A 17,654-nucleotide genomic window follows, 5' to 3' on the forward strand; every position below is an offset into this window, starting at 1 on the left:
AAATCACCTGGTGTCATCAGCAGAACACAGTGTGAGGCTGTTGATGCAAGGCATGGCATAGTAAACTCGGTTTCCAGATAGGTACATGTCATTAGCAAAGAAACAGTTTCCGGAGAGCTAAAACTTGCTTTATTCACTTATGTATGTCTACAAGTATTTTTCTTTATCCAGACAGAAGGCTTTTCTAAAGCATTGTCCTTGTAAAGACATGCATTAGGAGCGTCTGTTTCATGCCAACTAAAAACTCCCCACATCCATGCACACGCTTACTGTCTGTCAGCAGAAACTTCTGTGTTGGTAATTAGAAAAATGCTATTAAATCTACCTCATAATCCTAGATAGCCTCTGGGTTGACTCAATTCCATTTTGTCTCCCTCCCTCAGAACCATACCTCTGAATCAGTCCTCCCTGTGACATGCTCTGCATTAGCTACACTGAATATTGAGAAGGCTCCAAAGTTGAATTGTCATTAGAGAGTGATTAGAACGGTATTAGGTACAGGCCTGGAGTCCAGATAAAGTGACCTTCAGTGACAAAGTGCTTATTGTAACAGCGAGCCTCATAATAAGGATGAAGTGTGTTACAGGCAGGCACCACAAGGCTGGATCTCACCATGGGGCACAACCTAGTATAAGTGTATAATCAACTGAAAATTTTCTCCAGGCTTGTCCTGAGTCCTGACCAGCAGACCAACATTGCAGAACAGATGAGTCAGGGCATTACAACGTGGAGGTGATGCACTGAGCTTATTAATTTTCATAGCTAATCACACAGTACTATAGAGGCAGAGTAATGTTGGATTGTAAAAGGTTGTTTCATTGCAACCCTAAAACATAGTGAGGGTGTGTACACATTCATTAATGTGCTGTACTTACTGCACATTTGGTTTAATACTTCCTTAATGAAGTACTAACTGAATGCGCAAGTAACTACATTTACTGTGCAGTAGCGCCGGTGCATGGTTTTTCGTGACACTTACTGCGCAGTAGCCAAATAACACTGCACAGCAGGTTATTAGTATGATTTTTGATCGACACGCTACTATGCAGTGTTATTAGGCCACCGCACAGTAAACATCTTGTGTAGACGCGCCCAGTGTCGCTTCATTAGGAATTATAGATACCATGGTACTAGGACTGTGTAAAAACCCAAGGTAGAACTGAATCTCAGCTCATGTAGGTTGCTGTAATCACTGAGTCTTGTCAAATAAACAAAAAATTAGAATCTGACAGGTATACAAGATGAATGTCTACTGAAAAATGGAAATGATTTAATTTCCTATGTAACTTTTAGTACCTCTGTGTTGCAGTTCTTTCTGATTCCTTTACTGTGATCCAGCTAACTTAGAAAATGCTTCTTTGGGCTGCTGTAACACATGACTAAACAGCTTGTTGAAAGAAAAATGATGACAGCTTTCATGAGTTCCCCTGGCTTTTCAGTCTGCTCACTTTTTGAATGCAGGTAATAAAGTCATGGCTGTTGCCACTGATTTCGCAGAAAAGCAGTGAAAGCCTTTTAAAAAAGGCTTACTACAGTGCTGTTTTCCAGGTAATTTTACACAGAGTTTATAATTAAAAAAAAAAAAAAAAAATTATGATCCCTCAGCAGTGTTCTGGAGGCTCATCTATAGCAAATTCCAACATAGTTTTCCTACCATCTACAGAGGTGCTTTTTTTTTTTTTTAATGTTTGGGAGTCTTTACACAGTGAACAGGCCTCATAGAGCCCTCATTCAAACAAAACATTTCAGAATGTGCCTATCTGGATCACATGAGCAGCCCTTTTCCAAGTCAGTATGATGAGTTGTGCATGAAGTTATGCACATATGTATGTGGCTCACTCAGTCGTGGCCTGTGACCGTCAATTTGAAAAATGGGGGTACTCTGTTTTTCACAGTCGGTTAGTCTGTGAAAGACTTTTGATTTCTACTGATACGGGGCCATATTTGAATAAGACCTAGAAGTGGAAAGATCTCTATCCCTTTATCCTTCCTTTAAAGAATAGAGTTGCCTGCAAATACAGTATTGAACATAGTTGTCATAATTTTTTTATATAACCATTTTTGAACAAAAGTTGGAGCACTTTTGCATAATGAGACTCTCATGCCAAAATTATTATAGTTCTGATCTCATCTGAAATCCTTGTCAGCAGATAAATTCCTGTGTCACACATGTCTCTGAATGGTGGTGTGTAGAGTGCAGAGGTAGAAAGATCTGTTTTAGGAGGAAGGGGAAAGAATAGCCAGGGGCTATTAAATCACTTGTGCCACTAAATTCCTGTGTATCCAGTTTCTTCATTTTAAAGCTCACCCTTGTCAGTTCGCTTTGCAACATGGAGAGTAATGAATACATTTTTATATATATATATATATATATATACACACACACACACACACACCAATCTATAATGAGATCATGTGCTGTAGTTATGCGTTTGCCATAGTTTGTAGGGGTGCATTACAACAAGAAGTGCATTTGATGGATTCTTGTTTGGTAAGAACCAGAGGAAACATTTTACATTGTACCAAAGCCTCCAAATAATGTGAGTTCTAAGGGGAGAGTGTAAATTCTAAGAAAAGCAGATGTCTGAACTGGAGGGTTCATAATGTGCTTCTTGACATACTAGGATTAAGAAAATCTTTTGCTTCATTGTTTTTTCTGGGTTTGGGTCTTTTTTTTTTTAAAGTTATTTCTGGATGATTGCTGCTATGGCTCTTCCGCCTCCTGATCCAGAGTTTGTATTGCGAGGAACTGCAGCTCCAGTCCACACTCTACACTTTTCCTGCAGAGGCCAAGAACCTGAGTTTCCTATTCTCTTCTCTGGGTGAGTAGAAGCCATCTAGCAAATCTTCTGTCAGAAGCTGTTGCAGAGTTGGGCGTCCTACAAACATTGTCTTTGAAGAGACCACGTTATTTAAGTAAATTGTATCTAAGAAAAACAAGAACAAAATGCCCCACTAGTAAATGGTCCTTGCAGTGTCTGCACACACCTACTTCCAAGACAGAAAAGGCAGCAGAGAAGCAAAATTTCATTCTGGACTTTAGATGGTTGTCATAGAAAACACTATCTGTTTCTTCTGTCAGGTCTGCCAATGGTCTGGTCCAGATCTGGAACCTGAAAACACATAGGGTGGACAAGACAATGGATGGTCATGGAGGAAAATCTGTATACTGGGTGGAGACGATACATGGCAGAGATGGGCTCCTCAGGTTAGTGGAGTAGTTGCACAGGAGGGAAGCTTGTGGTATTTGCATTAATATTATACTAAGGGGTTGCTTATTTTTCACATTAATGAAAGTCTTCTCTCCAAGTACACAAAGTTGGACACAATTTGAAATACACAAGTAAACTAAAGAATCAAATAAAAGTTCACAAGATGTAAAGTAATATAATTGAGTTCTTGAACAAGCAGTTCTTTTCTGTAACTAAAGCATCATGATTCAGTGTCCATGATGTGTTTTGGTTTCATAGTTTCATAGTAGCTAGGGTCAGGAGGGACCTGAACAGATCATCTAGCCTGACCCCCTGCCACAGGCAGGAATGAATGCTGGGTTCACAAGACCCCAGACAGGTGATCATCCAACCTCCTCTTGAATTTCCCAAGGTAGGGGTGAGGACCACCTCCCTGGGAAGTTGGTTCCAGATTTTGGCCACCCTAACTGTAAAATATTGCCTTCTGATCTCTAGGCTAAACCTATTCTCCATCAGCTTATGACTATTGTTAAATGGTATATGAATGATAGTGAGGTGACGTGGGGCCTTTGTGTTTATATAAAAAAAAAAAAAAGTGAATTTGGATCCAAGTTGACAAACATTCCACAACTGTTTTACCAAAAGAGTGCTAAAAATATGAACTGCCTTGCAAGGAAGAACTGTTGAAACCAAAGTTATGAGTGATTTCAGGAGGTAGAAAAAGATTGGAGAACACAGAGAAAGAGTAGGAATGGTGGGTTGGGATCCACTAAAAATGAACCAACATTTTGTGTTATATATGTTTATTTTGTTGCAAAACACATTATGTTCTCATTCAGCGAGGGCGGTTTGAAAGGAACTGTGTACTTTGGATTAGACGGGTGATCAAGCTTTCTCCAGAGCAGATGCCAAAGCGTCTGTGCGACTTCGAGGTGTTCTAACATGTTTATCATGAGAAGACATCTCTTGTAATGAACTGTCAGACTCATTAGCATTTTTATTTGTTGTCTGCTTATGTATAATTAATGCCCCCCTGAAAATTAGAGTTCAGCTAAAATTGTTTGTATAATTAGGCTGTTTTCCCTCTTTCCCTTTTTCTGCTGCATATTTATAACATTTTCACTCATAGTGTCCAGTGTGTATTTTTTTTTTATATATTTCTGCATTTAAATGTTAGCTAGAATGTGCCGTTTTCCCCACCACCTCTTCTGTCATCTTTCTGGTATTATAAATGTTTTAGACATTTGCTGTCACAGACTATGGAGAAGTTGACCATTGTTGTCCAGATGGCTTCTTGAATGTTGTAGTCCTGCAGCCAACAGATGTATACATGACTTTGCTTGGCTTACTCTTTCTGTCAAGTGAAATAAATAACAATTAAATACAGTTAATAAAAATATAATGCATGGATGAGGATTACTTGGGGCTCTTTATGAGGTGACAGTTCAAAGGAAGGTAATGAAATGTATTAATTCAGTCCAAGGCAAAAGTATTGTCCTGTGTCAGTTTATGGACTGGAAGAACAACCACAACTACTCCACTAGTACAGCTGGACTGTTGGGTTTTTGGGGTTTTTTTTAACCATTCTAGTTAACCCTCCAAAGGTAAACAGTGAAGTATAGCCTTGCTTTTACCTCCTTGTATTTGTGACCTCTATCACATTGAACTTGTATGGGTGGGGGGGGGGATTTCCTCTTTCTTCTACATGGTCTTATTGCTATTTGTCTGGTTTGTGTGATGATACACCTGGTGTTTCTTGGAGAAAACTGTTTTAGGTGGGTCATTTTTTGTATGTTTTTTCTTCTAACACTTGTCTCTGATACCAAATTGTTACATTTTAAATGTTCGTTTTTATTTCAAAACACTTGCGTGCAAGTGAATGTATACATTTTTTTTTGATGGTAAAAGCCAGGGTCGTGATCAGAAGATCTGCCTCTGGGATTTGGCAGAAGGAAGGAACGTGGTGACAGATTCCATTTCTGTGGATAGTGTGGGATTCTGCAGATGCTCGCTGCTGAAGGTGGCGCAGGACCGTTGGCTAATAGCCATGCCAGCAAATGACCCAGATGAGGTAGGGAGTGTATTTCTCTCTGTTGCACAGAGAGGAGGTACATCTAACCTGCTTTGTTTCTTCAGTTAGACATTCTGAATGGACAAAAATCTCAAATAATCTGTTTGAGGAGAATCCGTGTCCAATATTCTGTTTGAGGAGGGACAAAAGGAGCCTATTGTGGCTTCTAATTAGACCTGCCAGGGATATGATTGAACCATAAATCATGGTCTGATAACAAACCTTTCTCTCCTAGGTTTTGTCTGAGATACAAGCTGCTTACAGATGTTCTAAAAAAAACACCAAACCAAAAAACTGCGCTATACTGAAAGAAGCAACGTGTTACTTCAACCTGGCTTTGCTGCGTTTGTATAGATTGGGCACTTCAGCAGGGCTTTCTTGCACTTTTACCTGAAGCTGATTCAATCAGCTATTTGATAAAAGCACCACTTACGCACCCAATTTATACAGACATTGGCTGAGCCAGGTCAAACTAACGTGCTGCCTCTTTTGCACATGTGCTGGGCTGGTCTCAGTATGGAAGCACACCACGTTTAAAGTAAAGCGCGTTTGGGGGGGGGTGCATTTTTTTAACGTCTGCAAGCAGCCTTAAATATTTGCTGCCAATGATAACCCTATGTGTGTATGTGACTTTTAAATCCCTTCTGCTAGGCCACCTACCTGAGTACTGGGAAGGGGGAACTAGAGCTTGACTAGTTAGCTAGTGGATGAAAAGTCAGATGGAGGCATTTCCATCTGAAATGTAGAGCAGTATTTTATTGGGACATTTGGATGGCTCAGGTGATTGGTATTGTGGTACACAGCTTTTGACTCCAGGTTGATGGTGTACATGAATGAGACTTATATTGAAATGTTAGTGGAAGTTTGGCCTGTAGGATCTGATTTATGTTCTCAGTCCAGTTCCTAGTGGAGGCATCTTGGCCTTTCAAACACATTACCACAATTGCCATTATTTAACAGCTTTCTTAGAAGTTTCCACAGTGGGGTGGAAGATGGATCTCCCATCCAAAGAAACAGTCCTTTCCAAACAGGGGTAAAGAACATTTCACAGAAGTTTGCACTGACACTGCTTCTGATCTACTTGTCCTGGACTTGAGTACTTTCAATAGGACCCTTATATCCATTAAATTCACTAATAGATTAAATACAGCATTAAATCCACTTGGAACTCTTTTTTAAATAACCTTACTACAGTAGTACAACTTTGAGTAGATTTTGTAGAAATCTCTTAAATTTCTGTTTTGTTTGACATGCAAGTGATATCTTCTGTTTGCGGATAATCAGCAAATACTAAAAAACATTCATTCAAATGCATGGTATCATGGCAGAAAACAATGAACAAAGGGACAACACTTCAATAATTATTCATCACTAGGTGAAAAGCACACCATGTAGCTAATCACACATTCTTTTTCGGCATCCAAAGGCACTAGATTTTCTGGGTTTCAAGGTAAATATATATGTGTAAATGGTGTCCAGATAGTAAGAAAATAAAGACTTTTATTATTTTAAAGTTAAGCCCATACTTATGTATTTTCTTGGATCAAGGTCAGAATGCTTAGCATTTTGCAGGATAGAGCCCAAAAACAGTAAGGCAGGCTGTTTTGAGGTCACCCCATACTTTGTTCCGATTGTTCAAAGTATTGCGGCCATTCTATGGCACAATAATATTTAACATCCTCTTAAACCTGATGGGAACATTCTTCTGGGAGGATTATAGACAGCACTTCATTAATGAAGAATGAAATTATTTTGTAATCCAAAGACAGGAAAAAATTCCCATTTCTTCCTACAATTCATTTCTTTGTTTTATTTTCATTTATATTCATGGGCCCTACAAACTGATGATGATTTGCTGTCTCCCAAGGTTAAAAAAGTTCCATTCTGTGTATGAACCTCTACATTAGAACTGTGTCAGGATTCCATAAATTCACATAAGCTCCTATAATATATAGTACCTCCAAATAGGCAGCACTGTGTGAGACACAGTACATTTGCGGCTTATGATTAAAATTAAGACTTAATAAGTGTTTATGCTTGGCTGATGCCCAAAAAGAGTAATTTTGTCTTAAAGCAGGTTCAGTCCATAAATAATGAGATCTGAACAGGCATTTATTTGTTCATGATTGCATTTAAATCACCAATTATGAGTTACACGCACTTCTCTTGCCAATTTGCCAGAAACATGTTAAAAGCTTTATTAATGTGAAAAAGAAAAAGGGTGTGTTTCCTTGTGGCCAGCTTCAGCCACCCAGGAACACTATTAACCTCAGGCAAAGGCAAATCTTTCTCCTATTAAGCAAAACCAATATAAACACAGAACTTCAAGTTTTAAGTTACAGTTGTCAAAATATATGAAATAGTATTTATTTCTAAGGCTTGGTTGCCACTAATGCAGACTCCTTCTTTGGAACTGTCAATCCGCTAAAGGCAGATCGTGCTTCATTGCTTTCTGCAGAAAGCTCTTCTCGTCTTCTTGTTGCTCTTTGTCCTTGGCAAGCACAACTGCAGCCCCACCGCCAGCTCTTCCCTTCTGAGTCATGCCACGGTGGAAGCTAACTTTAAAAAGATGCAGAAATGCATTTAACACAATAGCACTTCTAACTTACAATTTCAGTCTCCTGAAATGTTGAGGTGCAGTGGTAAAAAGGTGTGCTAGGTAAGTATGATTCAGTTTGTTGTTATTTCTAGTGCAGTTATTGATAGGTCTCAATGTACAATGAGGTCTCTAGGAAAAGGAGAATTTTTAGTTCTAGTGTGACTATTATGAAACAAATTTCCTATCTTGGTAATGGCTCCTTGCTCTGCTTCAGACCCTTCAAGTCTGGAGACTAATCTCCTCTTCCAGTACTGACTGGCCTTGAATTTTCTTTTATGTTCTCAGTAGGGCATTTTGTGTTCCACAAGCCTGGAGCACAGTTGGCTTTTGGTAAACTCCCTGACAGCCTCAAGAATTGGGGATGATGTCTTGGCAGGCTCTGAAGCAAATGTATGAAATTGGAAGGAGACCACAGCTGCTCTGGCTTTGATTTGGGAAAGAAACCCCAATAAGACCAATATTTCCTCTCAAGTGCATATGTATACCTCACACTGACTGGAGTTGGAGTTGTGGGCTCACATCTGAGACCAGAATTGAGCTCATCACATTCTGATATACACCAGAATGAGCCAGCCTGGCAATTGCTGGGGTTGCCAAGCCTTTACTTTCCATTTACTCTAGAAAGGAAAGATTGTAGGCCAGGGCTTATTTCAATAAAATGGAAAATACCCTCATTCTGTTAGCATATGTTTGTGAACAGGAGATATGGATAAATGTCTCCAACTAACAAATATTCGATACCTAGGAACCCACGTGTGTCTGCACAAATGGACACAGGCAGTTCTGCCCATGTGCTGTGATCATGGGGCATTACAGAACTGACAGTTTGACAGACTTGAGCCTCGGCCCCTGTTGAGACTGCTCTGCTGTGTTCATACAGTGCAAAACAGCCAAGAAGCTACCCTAATAAGGCTAGCAAGGATCTTCTCTGTCGTGAGAAAATGTAGTCAGGTATATTGGCTTTATACCATCCATTTCCTTCCACATCCCATCCACGTAGGGCACATTGTCAGTTTACATAGAAAAAGGCAGCTATGAGCAGAGCCAGATGCTGTGCACTGCCCTAGGCCAGCACAGCTGGCTGCCACAGTGGATATAATGTAGAGCAGTTTAAAGGCTACTCCAAAGTTAACTTGGGGTCTTTTCCAGATGCTGATAGACCTGGGCTGGGGGCAGCAGAAAGATCCCCTGTAAAGTCACCTTCCTCTCCTCTCAGCTTTGCTGAGCTCAGTGCTCCTGGGGACACATCCAAGCCTGAAAGCTCATGAACTGACCAGAATGTTGCACATGGATGTAATTAGTATTTATGAGGTCTAGAACAACTGTTATATAGAGCTAATTAACTCAGTGCCATTACAATCTGGGAACTGAGGTTTCTAAGGTAAATATTTTGGATTAAGCATTTAACACACATGTCTCTAGAGAAAGATCTGACAAAAAAATGAAGACCTGCTCTTCGGCATTTGGAGTTGTTGGGGTTTGTATCTTCTCACATTTCTTCTACTCAGTGAAGTGCTGCTCCTGCTTTCTACTTTTGTGATATCATAAAAAAAACACAGTGGCTTATCAAATATGCTGAAAAAAGGTTGTCAGCTTTCTTCTGCTTAAATTCACAACTGTTCATGGATTTGCTCTGGGTACCTTGTGTGTGAAATACGGATTGTTTGTTTTGCAGTTCCTCACTGAGAAGTGTATGCTTGGCCGGAGTGTCCCGAATTAGCTCTTTGAACGCAGATTAATTTTTTTTTTAACAGTTGAAATAGTATCCAATTTTTAAATCCCTTGAATTACTAACCCAAACCATACAAATCACAATAGTGTGTGAGAACTGTACGGCCCTGAATCCTGTTTTCAAGGTACAGATTGAGCAGCTGGGCTAAGGGGAGAAAAACTCCCAACTTGGAGCAGCAGCAGCATCTTCTGACCATGTTCTCAGGGCTGCAGTTACCTTTATAGCACTCGTGCATCTCGTGGACACTGGCTGGTGATTCCAGGCAGAGACTGAACTATTGCCCCAACACACCTTCCAGCCTACACCTATAGTTCAGCTTCCTGATGATGATTACAGCAAGTCCTTTTGTCCATACTGCTGAAGAAATGCATTCATTCTGTCTCTGACAGCACAAGGAGGAGGCCCAAGCTTTGACCCATAATTAACTTGCCACCTTAGGAAGAATGAGACCTATAACTCATTACCATCCATGCAGGCAGTGGTGGAGGCTGCTGAGTAGACAGCAAGCAGGTGTTTAACATAGTGGTCTTTGACCCTGTTCAAAGTAGGGTCAGCTAGTATAGTAGTAAAACTGCCAATGTGCTGCCAGTGCTATGGTTTTTCCTAGTGGAGAATTATAGGGTTTGTATTTTTGGTAGTGTAGGGTCAGCCAGTGAGTAAATAGCTATGTGAATTCAGTATGATTTATATACCCAACACAACCATTGTGTAGCCAAAATGTATGACAGGGGTGGGCAATTATTTTGGGCGGAGGGCCGCTTACCCAGTCTTGGCAGGCTCTCGAGGGCCGCATGGGTATCCCTGCCCCCTGACAGGTGCCCCACCCTGGTCCTGCTGGCTCCCCGCTCACTCACTCCCAGTGCCCCCCAGCCCTGCAGTACAGGCAGGGGGCAGTGCACAGCCCCAACCTCCTGCTCCCCGGCAGGGGAAAAGCGGCCCCTCGCAGCCACCTGTAGCCCATGCGGGGCTGTCTGAAGCAGGCACAGGCATCCCCATGCAGGCTGTAAGCGGCTACAGCGTGGGGCGCTGGCCACAGTGCGAGCGAGGGGCTGCTTTTCCCCGTGCTCAGCACCAGCTTGAAACCTGGTCCTGCTGCCAGCTTGCGCCCTGTGCCGGCTCCGGACTCACCTGCTGGGGCTGTGCGTGGTGCAGCCCTCCCCCCACTTGCTACTCCAGGCAGTGTTTGCTGCTGCTGCCTGCCCGGAGCTCGCGTGCAGGGCAGCCCAGAGGCAACAGTGGCAAACACTGCCCGGTGCGGCAAGTGGGGGTGGGGACGCAGCTGCTATTGCTGCGCACACTCCGACAAGTGAGCCTAGAGCCAGCAGCCCCTCCCCTGCCCCATGGCTGGCACTCCGCGCTGCAGCCCCTCACAGCCCGCGGGGCTGTCCAGAGCAGACACAGGCAGCCCCTCAGCGGGCTGTGAGCGACTGCAGCGCAGGGCGCCAGGCACGGAGTGGAGGAGGGGCCACTTCCCCCCCCCTCCCCTCCCCTCCCCTCCCCCGGTGCTCAGCTTTTCCTGGAGCCACTTTTCCCTGGGCACCTTCCCCCTTATCTGTGGTTCGTGGTCTCAGGCCAGAAGTCCCAGCTGGGCCTTCTGGCTGCGGGGGTGGGGCTGCGCGGGACCTGCTGTTGTGGGAGCCCGCTGGGCTTCCCCTGGGTCCTACTGCCCTTGGTTCCTGTCATTTTTGACAGGAGCCAAGGGCAATTAAATATTAATTTTCTAATTTTTTTAGGGGCCCCACGGGCCGGATAGAATGGCCTCGTGGGCCGGATGTGTTCTGCAGGCTGTATTTTGCCCACCCCAACGTGAGAGTTGGGATAATACAAGTCTCCCTATGTAAATGTAGCAGGCATGCTCTACAACAGAAATGGAGGAAGAAGCCAAAAGAAGAGGAAAAACGTTTAAAGTAACCTGCAGGTGCCACTTGTCTGGAGAGGGTTTTAAAAGCTGGAGGAAACACTGGCGAGTATGAGAGGACAACGCATCGTATCCCAACAACCTGGCGTCATTCTCTTACAAAGCAGTGTATCTATGTAGATAACTGTGAATTCTCATACTGCAGTTCCCCAAGCCATTTTGAGCCTGTTTTGATTTAACCCTTCTTTTTGAGTTTCCCATAGACAATGTAATATAAAGAAAATAAATGCAAGGAGAGTTTTCATTAGCTTTAATCGCCTTAAGAGACTCGTGCATGTTTTTACAGCAAAATTGTGACCTGGAGCCTGACCAAATAAACTTGTTTTCCTAATGTCAGGTTCAGGTTTTGGAGCTTCCATCCAAGACATCAGTCTGTACCTTGAAGCCAGAGGCAGGTGCCAAACTGGGCATGCCCATGTGTCTGAAGCTATGGCAGGTAAGGCAACCAGGCTTACTAATTGTGAAATGTTTCCCCTGTGATTCATTCATATAAAGCATATGAATCTTTCTTCACTCAGATTCTGATTTATTGTCAAACCAATCAAGTAATTATACTATTAAAAGGTGGGAGGAGGGGGAGAGATTTGTGAACGTCCTTAATGTAACTTCTGGCTTTCCAAGCTTTAATGGAAGATACATGATCTGCAAATACTTACTGAAAGCTTTGTAACCTTAGGATAGATACTTTTTTTTTTTGCATCAGTCAAGAAGAAATGAGTGATGTATAGAAGCCAATCTTTTGATACATATAAAAGGTGCTGAGAAATGAGTAAAGTATTAAAAATAGTAATTTTAAAGGCAGGTTGTGCTCATTTTCTCCAACCCCACCAGCTGGAGAGCAGGTTATTGAACATTTTCATTCTAGACATGTAGCATGGGTGAAGTGTCTAAGACTTGTGTCTGCTTTGAACAAGAAAGGAGAATATAGTTTTTCCAAAAAAGGTGTTAATGACTTCTGAGGTGGAGACTGTAAATGAATAATTGAGAAACATAGAGTTTAAATTATTTCCCCTATATCTTACAAACAGTCAATGGCAGTGAGAGAGAGAGAACTTTGTGGTCTAACCATTTAGACTACGTTGCTTGCTGTTTGTTAGTGCCACATTATTGTAGATGATTTATAATTTAAAAAAATACTTAAAACCTGATTCTAGCATTGATTCACACTCAAAATTCCTATTGACTTGTGAGGCAACTCCTTGTGAAGCGGTTGTGGGTTTGGGGCAAGCGTCTTGGGGGCCCAGTCTTGCTCGCTCCACAGACAAAGGAGTTTTGCTATTGACTTCAACCAAAATAGGATGGGCCTCTAGACTGAACTCCATAGTAGACTTAAAGATGTATATAACATCAGAAAAATAAAAATAGAATAATTGTACTTTAACTGAGCCAATTATGTTTTTAAGAAGGGTAATAAATGTTGAGTTCTCGATGGGAATGAATGGGGGTTTCTGTGTTCAAAAAATTAAATAGCATGAAGGTAGCCAAGAAAATATGCATAGTATTTAGCATTTACTGGCTTTATAAACTATTTTCTACAACTTGTCCTTTCTAATACATATTAATATCACTGTTTCCCTAGACACAGATACAAAATCTTAATTGTAGGTAGTTTTAGTTGTGCTGCTGATCTAGGTCAGAGAATTGTTGATTCAGCATGACCTATGATCATTATTATGATTATATGATAATAGTCGTTATTATTTATTATTCCACTATTATGTAAATTAGATGTATTCATATAAAGTAGGAGGGGAAAAAGTAAAGCTAAATGTTGGTTTTGAGAAATAACATCTTTTCCCGATGACTGCTGCTTGTCATTGATCTTCTTTGATCTTCTGTTTCTCTCTTACATGAATTGGATTGCATTGTAGCTAGAGTGTGTTCTCTATTATAGAAAAATTCTAAAATGTCTTAATGTATAAATGCTTTCAAGGAAGGATGATTTTGTGTATACAAAAGCACAGGCCTAGGAATAGGAAGATAGAGGTGAACACCTTTCCGAGCACTTGCACACACTCAGTGACTTCAGGAATTCACATTTCACAACAGATTCTGTAGCATAGTGTGGATAATCCTTCTTTACTTCAGATTTCTCTTAGGGTTAATGGATTAATGTTTGTAAAGCAGTTTTGAATCCTTTAGTGCAGAAGCGCAAATTAATGTATCTAACAGTTAAACGGTATTTTCCTTTCGTTTTTGCATTCATTTGGAAATGGCCTGGTGGTTTCCTCATTGTGAGTATCTGCATTAAAACCGCAGACTAAATGAACACCATCGCCTGTATCACTGTGTCCTTCTGTGTGCTTATTTCAAACCGATCTGTGTATGAAATGATATCCTTCACTGGCAGCAGCTTCAGTTAGAAATGTAGCTGTAGAGTGGGAGGAAATTGAGGGTTAGATTAAGCTTGTGGCTTGAGCTGCGTTGGCTTCTCCTGAGCAATTAAAAAGCTGGCATCAGCCTATTCTGTTGTTTTGGGAGTAAAGCAAAATTATATATATAAAAAAAATCATATTTTGCTAATTCTCTTGGTAAAAGAAGCAGTTCATATGATTGGGTATAGTATCTTCACCTCCCATGATGGATCATATTTGTAAACATATATGGTATGTATGTATGTATGTACAGACATACCTGATTGTCCCTCCAGGCTCCCACTGTCCTGCCATTACTATTTGGGTTGGGTAGGATTTGCAGACATAGGATAGTTGTCTCTTCAGATTTTTTTTCCCCAGTTCCTGGGAAAGGCACTGTGTTGTGTAATGTCTGCAAACAATTTGACAGGAATAATGCATGTAGAAACTGGAAATGCAGAGTTATTACTTTATATAAACTATAGCAATTAGTCTTCCAGAGTTGACAGCAAATCACGTTTTCTTCCTTCCTTGACAGTTATCCAGTGCAACAACAACAAAATGTTCTGCTTAGGAGAAACAATGATTTATTTAAAAAATTCCCCCTGAAACCAGAACATGAGTAGTGAAAGATTTGAGGTTTGGGATTTTTTTGTGGGTTTTTTTTTTTTAATGAGGTCCATTATTAGTGATTGAAGCAAATAAGCTAGTGTGATCCCAACTGCTTTGCAAGGTAGAGATCAAATCTAGTTGGTTTAAATAAACATATGCTATAGCTTTGCACGTACATCTGTAAATATGTCTGCATAATATGTATAAACATCCTGTGATTTGTGTTATCCTGAAAAAAATAGTTCCTTTCCTCCATGGAAAGCATTGCATGTCTTTTGTTTAAACAAAGCCAGTTTGGGCCCTTGTCTGCAAATTATTGTTATTTTCAAAAGAAATCTTTGGGCCACATTGTCAAAACATTCTTGGCTTCCAGTAGTTTTGATTATTTTTAACAGAGACTGATGGGAGATAAACACCTATGAAATGCTGACCACTAAGAAGACGACGAAGGACCTGAGCTAGCCCAAAGATAATTAGTTTTCTTGGCTAGTGGAATATACCCCAGGGACACTGCCATAATGAAATCACGCCCCAGCAATAGAGCTGTACAAATAATTGATTTCTTACTCAAAGAAATTGCCCTAAGGTTTTTGTAAAAACATTTCATTTGACCCCAAATTTAGTTTCATTTTTCAGATTTTCTTAAATATTTTCTTAAATTTAGGCTAATTCTGAGGATGAAAGTGTCTTTCTCAAACTAAAGAGTGAAACTTTTAATTCTGAGAATGTTCAGATGAAACATCCTGACTTCTTCTTAGTGCCTTTCAACTCTTCTTATTCAACCAAAATCCATCAGATGCCACTGACATGAATTTGCATATGTTATTGCTGAAACTCGAGCTACATTATTTTGACAATAAAATATTCAGCTGACAAATTCCCTAACTTCAGTAGGCATAGCTGTTCACCATACAAATGCCTCATAGCAGAAAATGAGCCTTGCTTTTAAAAAAGAAAGAGGATCCTGTGGATTAAGGAATGAGACATATCCAGACTTTATTGGGGATCGAGTCCAATGGGGATGATCACGCACACAGGAACTTGGGCAGTGCTTGTCCATAACGAGTTGCTGGAGACCTCTATTTTTTAGCATTAAGAGGTTACTCTATCCAGCCACATGGTTTGTGAAGCTTGTTCCCTTACTTCTGAATTCTCCTTGAACTAAATTCTGGAAGTTTAGCACTTAAACTGCCAGCATTCACGAAGGTCCACTTTCATTCTCTTCCATTATTGAGTGGAGCTCTTGTCAGGCTACCCATTTTTTATTAGTTGATCTCCTCCTAAAATGTGTTTTAACTAGTGTGTGAGGCATCTGGAAAATGTAATGATGAGATTTTGATGAGTAGAGATTTGTATCATATTAATGATACTTTGGCTAGTTAAGAGAAACTCTATGTGAAGTTAAGATACTAGTAATAATTTATCCTTTAAAAACTTGCTAGATTTTTATTTTATAGGAGAACTCCAAGCCCAGGAAAATTATAGTGGTAGCAGGTATGTTTTAAAAGAATAAAATATGTTTGCATGTGTGTTGCCAAGTGAAGACATCCCTATATATGCTGATGTCAAATCCTGGGTCTCTTTTAATGACTTTTTCTCTTTTAAAGATGTAGCTGGTGTTAACAGATGCTTGTTTTTCAGTTGCTTTTCATTAGGGATTTGCATCCTCACTCACATGACCAGTTACCACTTAAGGGATCATTAGTCTTTTGGCTAGTGCCATGATGAATATTTTCCTTAAGTGTGACATGTAATCCAGTAACGTTCCCTTCCTTGAGTTATTTCAGAGGCTTAAATAAATTAGGTGTCTGCCCGGGGTGCCATGCCCTTTGGCCTATGACATCATTAATCAAAATATCTCTCAATTGGTTACAGTGGGATTCAGACGCCACTGTTAACTCTTTGCTAACAAATGGAGAGAGATTTTTGGGCCTGAAATGACACAGTGTACGTGCAGAAATTTTTGTCATGCAGGGATTTTGGCAACAAAAAACAAGTAGAACCTCATTAGCATAATAGAGGGGCAAAAATAATCCAAGAGTTTATGTGTAATTGGAAAACAGCATGAAAGTGTTGTGAGAAGGTAAAGCATGTGGCTTGGTACAATATTGGACATGTCCATTGGGTGTTATATCAGAAATGATTCTGAAAATTTGGTTCTAATAGTGTGGAGGTAAGGAGCCCAAGTCAAAAATGTAAGGTTCTGAAATCTTCAGGATAATGAGTTTGAGTCAAATAATTTTGAGGGAAGTTTTTGTTATGCAAATAAGTACTTTTCAGTTGCTGAGCATTTGAGAAATGATTTGGCAGTAATGATTCTGGATAAATACCCAGAATAAATGCCCAAAAGGGCAGTACCAGAGGCTGCCTTTAGTGTTAGCATTCTGAGCTTTGTGCTTGCAACTATTCATTCTCTAGGTCACTTTTTCATTACTTTTTCCTGGTACTTGGCCTAAAGTCTGATTTGGAAATAGGAAGAACCAACAATGATTCTTATTTCATGTTTTTCCCCTCCTCTCCCTGTTTCTGAACAGCCTGGCTTTGGGGCATGTCCTTTCCTTATGGCTGGCTATGAGGATGGATCCGTGATCCTATGGAATTTATCAATGGGAAAAATGTTGAGTCGGCTTGCTTGCCACCAGGAGCCAGTGATGAGCCTTGACTTTGACTCGGAGAAGGCCAAGGGGGTCTCGGGTTCATCTGAGAAGGTGCTTAGCGTCTGGAGCCTCGATGAACAGCAGAACTTAAAGGTCAGGATTGTTGGCCCCTTAGTGTCATTTATCCCGCTTTGCACTAACAGTTTGATAGACTAAAAAAATATTTAGTCGTGAAGAGGAGCTGTTGCAGATCTCCAGCTAATTAATCACAGACTGGTTAGAATGCAAGGGGCTGGCTGTGCTAGATGGCTAGTCAGAGAAAGGTGATGTGGTTTTTCTTAAACCTGTCACGTGTTTCTGGTTTTTACCAAGGCTGTAAGAGGCACATAAGGCTAGCATTCTTTGAGCCATCACTTTTGTACCTTAATATATCATTGCCCTCTTGTAAAATGTGCAGGACACCCCAAATTTTATAAATGAAGTGGTTTTACTATAAAATAAAGGTTTGTTTTCTGAAGGGCTCTGCTGGAAAGGATAGAGCTTTCCTTTGACATTAGGGAAAACAGATGTGACTTGGAAA

General features: G+C 40.7%; 1 protein-coding gene across 12 annotated transcripts in view; it reads left to right on the forward strand.

The window, feature by feature from the left end:
* Nucleotides 1-17,654, forward strand: part of GNB1L (G protein subunit beta 1 like) — a 58,291-nt gene that overhangs the window by 24,889 nt on the left and 15,748 nt on the right. For 7 of the 12 annotated variants that reach the window (XR_009455136.1, XR_002089979.2, XM_019486596.2 and 4 more), the window contains 6 exons: nt 1,310-1,461; nt 2,685-2,822; nt 3,083-3,208; nt 5,100-5,262; nt 11,849-11,947; nt 17,012-17,227. Coding sequence is in view for 10 of the 12 variants with exons in the window: in XM_019486596.2 (XP_019342141.1) it covers nt 1,376-1,461; nt 2,685-2,822; nt 3,083-3,208; nt 5,100-5,262; nt 11,849-11,947; nt 17,012-17,227 (828 nt within the window). In the remaining 2 variants the exon portion in view is untranslated. The remainder of the gene's footprint in view (nt 1-1,309; nt 1,462-2,684; nt 2,823-3,082; nt 3,209-5,099; nt 5,263-11,848; nt 11,948-17,011; nt 17,228-17,654) is intronic. The other 5 variants (XM_019486602.2, XM_006270924.4, XM_059713467.1 and 2 more) reach the window with 2 other exon arrangements.

This window comes from Alligator mississippiensis, chromosome 10 (genome assembly GCF_030867095.1).
Source record: "Alligator mississippiensis isolate rAllMis1 chromosome 10, rAllMis1, whole genome shotgun sequence".
Lineage (NCBI taxonomy): Eukaryota > Metazoa > Chordata > Crocodylia > Alligatoridae > Alligator > Alligator mississippiensis.